This window comes from Camponotus vicinus, unplaced genomic scaffold (assembly GCF_025532165.1).
Source record: "Camponotus vicinus isolate PSW18456_S1 unplaced genomic scaffold, iyCamVici1.0 SCAF_5, whole genome shotgun sequence".
In the NCBI taxonomy this organism is placed as follows: domain Eukaryota; kingdom Metazoa; phylum Arthropoda; class Insecta; order Hymenoptera; family Formicidae; genus Camponotus; species Camponotus vicinus.
In genome coordinates, this window is record NW_028141977.1 from 9314733 (window position 1) to 9324697 (window position 9965).

Below are 9965 nucleotides of genomic sequence, written 5' to 3' on the forward strand. Positions count from 1 at the left end.
TCTCCCTATCCGATGTCACGTAGCCGCAATCATCGCAATTGTAACAGTCCTCGTGTTGTTCCTTTTGGTGCTCTCGCAATTCTGGCATCGTCGAGAAGCTGTAGCCACAATTCTCGCAAACTAATCGCTCGTCCTCTGACTGAGCTCGTTCTTCCGAACAAGACTCGTGCGTTTGTAGGTGTAAAGTAAAAGCCTGATCGGAGACGAAACTGTCGCCGCAGAACTCGCACTGCATAACACTTTCGTGAACGAGTACATCCGTCGTTTCCATCTTCGATATGCTTAATGAGTCCGCTATCAGTAACTGCGCGTCGCCCTGGATAAAGACGTGCTTGATTTCACCTGGTCCGCACTGCTGCCGTTCCTCGGGCAGCATCGTGAGTTTTGACACAAAATATCTGCAAAGAAGACAGACACAAACGGGAGTCAATCAAACGTGCTCGTTCTTCGCCGCCTTTTCGTTCTTTATCGTTGCCTTAACGAGGTAAGCGAGATATTTACAGGGACGATCTGCTGGACACTTGTGCTCGATTATATGGAAGTTGGGTAGTCAATAAAGCGCTTCTCACCAGTGACATTTCTAGCATTTTTTTATTATGTAGCCATCTCCTACGCTCTATCTTTTTTTTACCGATGTCTTATCGCTTAAACAATGCTTATTCGCGAGCGAACACCGTCGTTTACTGTTGCACTAATTGTTGTACTAGCAACTTTTATAGCATAATTTACGATAAAATATAACTAATTATATTCTATATTCGCTTAATACTATAGATTTATCGTGTTTATGTCGTATTAATTGATAAAACATCTTTACAATATTAATCTGTTAATAATAATCACGTACTATATCTTATAAGTGCACAATTTTATTTTATATTTATTGCTTATAGTATATATAGAATATATTACTTATCGTGTATATAAACTATAAATTTAAATTTTTACCTGTGATAATCTACATTCTGTTTTGTAGTAAGAGTTTGACGAGAAATATTTGTTGTAATTTTGTAATTTAGATTTAGTTAAAATCCTTGTAAGCATGATCCGAATCAAAATTTTATAAAATTAATTCGATTATAATTATGTGATATATCTTGATGTCCACTTGTTGACAAATTTAATTTAATCAACTCTGATTTTCAATTATTTATATCATCCATGATATTTAATATATAATTCACTTATTAATTTGACTATTAGCATGAAAAAACATGCGATAACATAAACATCCCATATAACACGATCGTATAAATAGCTTCGTTTCCTCTGCGTTTATTTTACACAATTTAATCAATAAATACTAATATAATAAATATGTTAATAATTCTCTATATATAATAAATGATAATTAATACTAATATACTTATCAATAATGATTATAATAAATTATGAGTGCTTATCTTTCTTTTTTATCTAGAGAAAGAAACAAAGAATCAATTAATTTTAATTAATATTAGTGGTAACGGCTTTCATGCGTAAAATGATTGTACTTTCTGATACACGTGTCTTTCATACCAATTAAATTATTAATAGTTCATAGAGCAATTATGACAATATAAATTATTAAGAGATTAAAAAATATCAAATTTAAATAAAATGGATTACTATAGATAATGAAATGAGATATCGACATTTATATCTCTCATCGATCGTAATTTCGTAATTTTATACAGATTACGTAAATATTTAAAAACTGATATATAAAGACGGAATAAAATTAAATATCTTAACTTTAATATATTATTTTCTCAAACTTTCTATAATTATCAAATTATATGAAAAGGAAAAAATAGATTATTTTTTAATTAAATATAAGATTTTTGTTACTAAGAATCCGATAAAAAAGCAGAAATTTACAAAATATGATAAATTGTAATTAAATATACACATTTGTTTGCAGGAGAAAATGTAGTTTACGGTAACATTACATTAACAGAAAAAATACATCTGTGAGACGAGTTGATGAGAATCTTTGCAAAAGACTATTAAATATTGCTATTTACTTTATCTGCAATTTTATTTTCGAATTACGAATTTCTACGATTAATTCTAAATATTAAAGCATCTTCATACTTACATTTCACATTTATATAATTAATATTACGAGTTCTCATTAATTCTACCCTGTCTTTTGTTCTATGTTAATCAAAGGCACCTGAATTCAGCGTTATGTTTACATTAAATAAAATATTAATTGCTGCATTTTACATATTAGCAAATTATCTACGATTTAACTAATATGATTAAAATTTTAATCTCATTTACAAAGTATAAAAATAATTAGTAATTGATTATTTTTTCAACAGATTATTTTACTTAATTTTATTAGTTTAGGTTCCCACATATAATAAAAAAAATTTAGCAAATTTATGACTTTTAGGCACTTTTTTTCATTTGATTATGGCGCAGGTACTTTGCTTATTTGAAACTAAATTATACACGTCAACTTTATATAGAAATTCCGCGTCACATTCATTAATATTAACATTATCCTAAATATTTTGTATAATATACAAACGATATCACAGTGATGACAACATTTATGATTAAAGAATATAACTGTTAACTTGTTTTTATCGTGACTCTAATTCAATTATTAAATATATTTTATCCGAAACTATATAAAGTTTAGATCATATTAGATGTGTTTATAAAAAATTAATTTACATATTTCAATGCACTCGTCATATGTTATATCTATTTATTTATTATACTGCGATAGTAACTTGAGTATTAGTAATTTTAGGCACTTAGACATCAACACTCTATAATAAAAAAAAACGATTAATTTCAAATTGATATCATTTTCATAGAAACATGTTTAATCTTACAAAACATTTATATTTTTAAAAATTGACATATAGTCCATTCAGTAGTCAATTTAGTAATTATTAGAATTTGTTCTAACGGGCAGAATTACACAAACATTATTTTACTTTACTTTTATATAAATTTTTTCTTTTTCAACAAATTTTTATCAGATTTGACATTAAATTTAATTTAATTAAAATTAATTAATATAAATTTTATAATATTCTCTTCTAGAATGTTGATGAAAAATTAAGCTTTGAGATCAAATAAGATTCTTGATATCATTTTCCTTTTTTAGAATATTTATACGATCAAAAGTAGCATCTCGAATTTAATTAGTGGTAAAAGATCTGGTTATCGATCAATTCAAAAAATCTCAGTGCTTCTTCATATGATTAAGCATAATTGTTCGCGTAACAAATCCTTTTCCGCACAAGGTGCAGGTATACGGACGTTCTCCCGTGTGATACCGACGATGTACAGTGAGCGTCGATGCCTGCGTAAACGATTTGCCGCACATGGCACAGAGATACGGCCTCTCGCCGGTATGGATGCGTTGATGCACCACGTAATACTTGCGATGCGTGAAGCCCTTGCCGCATACGTCGCAGACCAGCGGTCTCGACCTGTGCACCGCCTTATGCGTAGTTAGGGACTCGGCGGTAGTGAATTGCTTGGAGCACGAGTCGCAGGGATAAGAAGTCATGGACTTTGCGGGGATTACGGGACCGCCAAGATTGCCTATCACGGGATCGACGACGGGCGACACCGCGTTTGTACCGATGATCCTACCGTCGTTGTTGCCCGCTGGCAGCGGTCGATGCGTTTTCGCGTGATGATTGTACAAGTTGCGCGTCTCGAAGCGCATCAAGCATCTCGGGCAGGAGTAAGGTTTCTCCTGGCCGATCTCCTGATGCATCCTCCGATGACGTTCCAGCAGAGTGCGATATCGAAAACTGGCCTGACAAAGATCGCAGGCGAACGTTTTCTCCATATTATTACCGGATGACGCAAGATTGGCAGAGGTCGACGCGCACGAGGTCACGGGGGACGCGGAATGCGTGACCTCGTGCATTTTCAGATGGCTCAACGCAACGAAAGTCCGCGAGCAGACCGCGCAAGAGTACCTCGGCTGATTCTCGATATTGTGCTCGAACTCTGGACGCGCAACGTGACTCGTTCGCATGTGATAGTTGAGCTTGAGAGCGCTTCGAAACTCGAGACCGCACGTGGGACACGGATAGGACTCGGCGAGGATCTGTACCTGATCGAGCAGGGATTGGTCTGGGCACATGGACTGAAAATGCGGGGGGAGTAACGTCGATGGTAGCATCGACGATTGATTTGAGAATATGGAGTTGGTAGTCTGTAGAAGATTACAATTGACGGATATGCCGATCTCTCCGATCTCGGGCGAGGGCGAGAGGATCTGACGCAGCATCCCCGACAATCCACCGAAAGTCTCGCCTCCTTCCCTGAAATTGACAAAACCCAAGGACATTGCAACGGAGAACGACACCCATGGACGCACACACAGCTTTGTCTTTCGAGATTCTGCTTTTTGTGATTGTTACAATATATCTTGCATACAGGCAGTGATAAGAAAGAGAGAGAAAGAGAGAGCGAGAGAGAGAAAAAGAGAGACAGAACAGAAAAAGAGATCTTATGCTTATGTGAGTGCTGCAATGTGACCGGTGCAAGGTGCTTGGGCATTGCTGATATTCCTCGAGACATAACGATAATGATGTGTTTACAAGAGCGTACGTGCGAATCGAGAAAGTCGTCGTGATTTGTCGTCAAGTCAAACAGCTTTGGAAATTTCATCACACGTTATATAATATCCATCAAGCTTTCCGAATTTTTATAAGTCTTATATAATATTTAATTACGATTGTAGATGAATAATATATAGAGAATATAATATACTTGTAAGCCTATTATCTCTTACTAGTTTTATATTCATATTATATTTTTAATAATTAATATATTATTCGAATTATAAATAATTAGAGAAATAGTATATATGTACAACATAAAAACTGTATTAGATACTCCCTAACGATAGCAGAAGGAAAAAGTAAAGATTAAGCCATAAAACTTGGCAAAAGAGTTCGAGAAAAGCAAATTTTTACTTAAGAGATTCACTCTGAGACTGGAATAGAAAATATTAAAACGCAAAAATAAGTTAATTACAGAAAAATCTCACCTTTATAAATAATCCATTACGATGAGGCATCTTCTTCTCACTTGCACAGAATAAAACAAAATATGGCTTTTTACACACATACACACATATATACTTACATTCAATACATCGAGTGTTTAATATATCACGAAATGTCATATTATATGGTACAAATTAAAAATGCAGTTAAAAACTGCAAATAAAAGATGAGGAAGAAAATCAAATATATTATTCAGTACTTTACAGCAAAAAATGACATCTTGTAAAAGCTTGACATGATAAAAGTAAATGAAAAATGTTATGCAATGTCAAACTTTTATGTGTGTCAGATATTTACTATCCTCAGAACTGAATATTACGATTTTCTTCATTCACAAATGTTAAAAGATTCATTATATAAAATGACATTTAGAATATGTCCAGAAAATATCAAATACTGCAGCCGATTCGCGAGGCGCATAAAAATATTTAATAAAATATATAAAATTTTATTTCTCGAACGCAAAAACCGGCGCAACATACAGTGCAAGCCTGGTCATTATTCGCTAAAAAAAAAATCGTTCTCCGTGATTATAATCACGGTATAATTTTTGTTCGCACTTATGTGGAAGCGCGCGAAATAATACGCGCGATCCAAACAATGTGCGATAAAAATCTAGAATTTGTATAATAACGTTGCATCGAGATGCGCGAAAAAATTCGTTCGACACTAAAATGTCATCGCGAATCACAGTATAAATTCGCGTATCGATACTACTGTTACAAGTGCGCAATATTTCATTTTGCATATAAGAAACACACAGAAAATCTATGCATAAAATACAAAATGTAAAATGTACAAAAAGAATAATACTCGCCTTTGTATAAATCCTCTTGACTCGATGCAGTCTCTTAATGGATGATTTTTTTTCTTTCATTTCGCAGAATCTTCGAATTGAAAAACATATGATCCTTGATCTTCTTCAACATCGTTCATTCTCAACCGATTATCTTCTCGGTTATAACTACACTATTTCGCAATTACTTTATCGTTCGAGGATCGTATACCGGACACGCAAAATTTTACTAACGATCTCGTGGGATACGTATTGTTATATCGATTAAACGGTAACTCTTAAGATTACGCAACACTAATATAATAGTACAGAGTCCTGGCAATATCGTAAAGCGCAGGCATCGGAAAGCACGAAGATATAAATCAGAAACGGTAGGTAGGTAGGTATACGTTGCATCAATTAAAATATCTATCGTCTGTGATTTTTGAATTGGCCGAATATCGGTCATTTAGTGCGGCATTTAGTGCCATCACGTAAGCGTGGGAATATTAATATCGACAACATGTAAACATTTGATTTCTGAGTGGACAGAGAGATCAAACTGATTTTCCATAAATACTGATTGTTGTGAGGACAAGGAATTAATTTTTTTCACGACATATATATACATATATATGTACATATATATGTATATATATATATATGAAATAATCCAGAGAAATCCCTCTGTCCATTATATTGCACATTTATAAGTAATATTTAACACATAAAGTCCATTTCAAGTAAGACATAAAATTATATTAATTTTATCTATACGATTTTACGAAGAATATTTAAAGAATATTATGTAAAGAATATTAATGTTAAAATATTTTATCGAAATGCACTTTATATGTACATGCTACCACATGAAGAGTAACAAGATGCTTAGCAATTTGCACATTCTAATATTTAAATAATTCTATAATATATTCCTTCTTGAAAAAAAATATTGAATATTATTTTAAATATGCAAAGATATTACATAAAAAATATGTATATAAATTGCTAAACACCTAGGACCAAAGATGGTTGTGGGGTGTGTTTAAACTTACCTTGTGTTTATCTGCATTGTATTTTTATGATTAACACTAAAATGTCATTGTTGTACTATCTTATATATTGATTTTATTTTTATCTTATACAATCGATAGTTTTTCAAGATTTTAATCAATGTGTATAATTGCAAATACTTTGAAGTAATATATATTCTCAACTGTGTATTATATTAATTTTTTAACAGATGTATGCAATGCTATTAATAACTTATATTTTTAAATTTTCGAAATTAATTTTTTATAACAATTTATTGTAATGTACGATTAAACCTATTTCATTATAATTATTGATTTTACTTATAATTTTAAGTTCAAACTCAGGTTATCATAATAAAAAACAATAAATAAATAAAATTAAACACAATGTTTCGTGTTATTGTTCATGTTCACCACAACAAATGACATCTTTGGCCCTCAAGTAATAAATTAAAAACAGAAAACTCACCCAGTTTTCGCATCCACGTCTGATGTTTGTGACATTACCATCTCAGGCATATCAGCAATTTTTTGTTGTTGAAGCCCAGAAGGACCTGCCTCGTCGCACGCCAGAGAGACATTGACAAATGTTGTAGGCTCGACAGTTCTACTGTTATTAGGATCTTCTTCACTTTCTTCTTTTATAGGTAGGCCTTAAACAGAATTAAGTTTTCTTCTTTTCTACTCTTTTTTTTTTTTATTCCAAGCACAATTTATCCAATAATATATTAATTATATAAATTATATAGACAATATAACATGATATTTAATGCAAGTATATACCTTCATCTCCATCGCATTCATCATCCGAGTTTTCTTCTTCTTCACTACTCTCCTCTTCTTCTTCTTGCTGTGTAGATGTATTTGTTTGATTCTGCGTAATTTGGTCATGTGACGTTTGTGTACTTGGTCCAGCTACTGGTTGGACATTTTGTACAGAGCTACCACTGTTGTCTATAGGAACTGAGGTTATTTGTTGTTGGGTATTGCTCGACATCATCATAGGCATAGTCAAACCCATATTGTCCATCATACCCATAGTCATATTGTTCTGATGTTCGCTTACTTGTTGCATCACAGTACCATCTAACCTGTTCTCGTTGCTTTGATCTGGTTTCATTCCATTCTAAAATTAATAGAAAACAAAACATGATTTTTATATTTACAAGAATTAAAAATTTCAATAAATTAAATTGAGTAAAATAAAATATATATATTTCCAATATTTTATTCTTCAACTAGTCATCTTGTATAACCTTAGTCATTATATTCCATATAATATTTATATAATTAATTTTTTACACCAATAAATAATTAAACACAAAAAGATATATATTGCAATATATATATATATATGTGTAAATATTATATAAGATTTAAAAATATTTGAAAAAACTTACACATGTATAACATGCAAAATATTGAAACTACTAATTATCATTGCTATGGTAAACATAGACAAATGAAGACTTAGACATAAGACAATCTACGCACTTAAATAATTTTGTGTGTCTACTTTTGTATAATGCTAAGTTTCCGCTTTCCATAAATTTGTTGATAAATTGATTACAAAGAAATAAATAAATAGATACAGAAGAATAATTACCGGATTGAGAACAGTGCCAACGTAACCCTGTTTGTCTTCCATGTTTACTTCGCCTAGCCATTGTAGTAACTGTTTCTCTGCATTTGCTGTCGTATGCCAAAATTGGTAAATTAATTCTACTTTATACACACAGTCGTCACATATTTTCTTGGGTAATTTGTCTTCTCTGGCAACCTATAATTATAATAAACAAGAAAATTTATGCGAGACTCTTAACATAAAACATTATAAATCATATTTTATTAATATAAAAATTATTTCTTTAATATTATGAGTTTTCCTCTATCTGTTAATATCATCTATAATCAAATCATGATACAAGAATCGTGTCTATTTATGTATCAATAAATAAGAGACGCCGTTAAACTGTGAGCTAATAGCAAATTTATTAACGCTAATGACGTTAATTCTGATTTCTCCGTAATAAGAACGCATACGTAAATACACATGCAAATTAGTATTAATCGCACGATAATGTGCGTCAAAACAATGTTCCCACAATTAGAATTGAAGACAAAATGAGGAAATATTGATTTCGGAAATCGACACAAGTCAACGTCACGCGTCTCGTGAGCGTAGACAACAATGGCTGATGAATGAGATTACGTTAATTTCGAAATATAAAAATATTAACTCTGCCATTTTGATAAAAATCGTAGAATTATCGCTAATATTGACATGCCGCGTGAAACAAATTTTTCACCGACCACATCAGCACGCAAAAGCGCGGCAAAGATCCATCGAACAATTAGTGGCGTCGCAAAGCCAACGAGCAGAAATGGAGAATCTCGATAACGAGTGTAAACCGCGCGACGAAAAGTACCTCCAACGTGACACCTCAATTCGCATCTTTTCCGCGTCTCTCTCCCCCTCCTGCCCCTCGCGTCCACGGAACAATTAACGGAAAATGATCGAATGGACGAAGGCGAGATTCGCCGCCGAGGTGAGATCAAGGAGGCCCGAGGCAAAGGTTCGCAAGATGGCAGGTCGCCATAGTTGTACGCGATGGCGTAGTTGGCTTCTTACCTTGACCGGCAAGCAGGCGGTGATCTTTAGAAAGATCTGCCGCACGTCGCCTTCGCCTTCGAAGATCGGCACGGAAACGCGATCCTTCACGAGACACAGCCGACACAGGTCCAAATAATCGAGGGAGGACATTTTACCGCGTAAAACGCCAGCTCGGAGACGCAAAGCCGCGCCCGTGCACGCGAACGCCGTTTGCAACGAATCCGAAGAGGGAACCCGCGTTGTTCGCTACGCGTCGCTTGCTCACGGCTGGCTCCTCGGCCGCGCTCGGGACACCTCGGTCGCGCTCGGGGAGCCTCGGCCGCGCTCGGGGCGCCTCGGCGAGCGTCGCGACGACGTTCGCGTATCGATCGGCTTTTACCGAAGCCAACCGTCTTCTCACACGACAGTCCCGGATGACGATGCGAGGGCTCTCTTCTTGAAATGTATCGCAAATCGATGGCGGCGCGATTTTTTTCCCTCTCGAGACCGGACTCTCGAAAATC

At 34.0% G+C, this 9965-nt stretch overlaps 2 protein-coding genes across 2 annotated transcripts in view; both read right to left on the reverse strand.

Annotated features, from left to right (window-relative positions):
• LOC145972389 (uncharacterized) overlaps nucleotides 1-9741 on the reverse strand; it is a 53220-nt gene extending 43479 nt beyond the window's left edge. Inside the window, exons 1-4 of the mRNA XM_083100952.1 lie at nucleotides 9481-9741; nucleotides 8455-8628; nucleotides 7632-7974; nucleotides 7318-7501 (exon numbers count right to left, since the gene is read on the reverse strand). Of these exons, the coding sequence (XP_082957078.1) occupies nucleotides 7318-7501; nucleotides 7632-7974; nucleotides 8455-8628; nucleotides 9481-9612 (833 nt within the window). The 5' untranslated portion in view covers nucleotides 9613-9741. The remainder of the gene's footprint in view (nucleotides 1-7317; nucleotides 7502-7631; nucleotides 7975-8454; nucleotides 8629-9480) is intronic.
• Nucleotides 573-7310, reverse strand: LOC145972059 (uncharacterized). Its single transcript, XM_083100277.1, has one exon. The coding sequence runs from the start codon at nucleotides 4313-4315 to the stop codon at nucleotides 3191-3193; it is 1125 nt and encodes a 374-aa protein (XP_082956403.1). The 5' UTR covers nucleotides 4316-7310; the 3' UTR covers nucleotides 573-3190.
• Nucleotides 9742-9965: the final 224 nt, after the last annotated feature.

Coding starts and splice junctions, on each gene's coding strand:
- LOC145972059 (XM_083100277.1), bottom strand. CDS start 4,315: ATGTCCTTGGGTTTTGTCAATTTCAGGGAAGGAGGCGAGACTTTCGGT.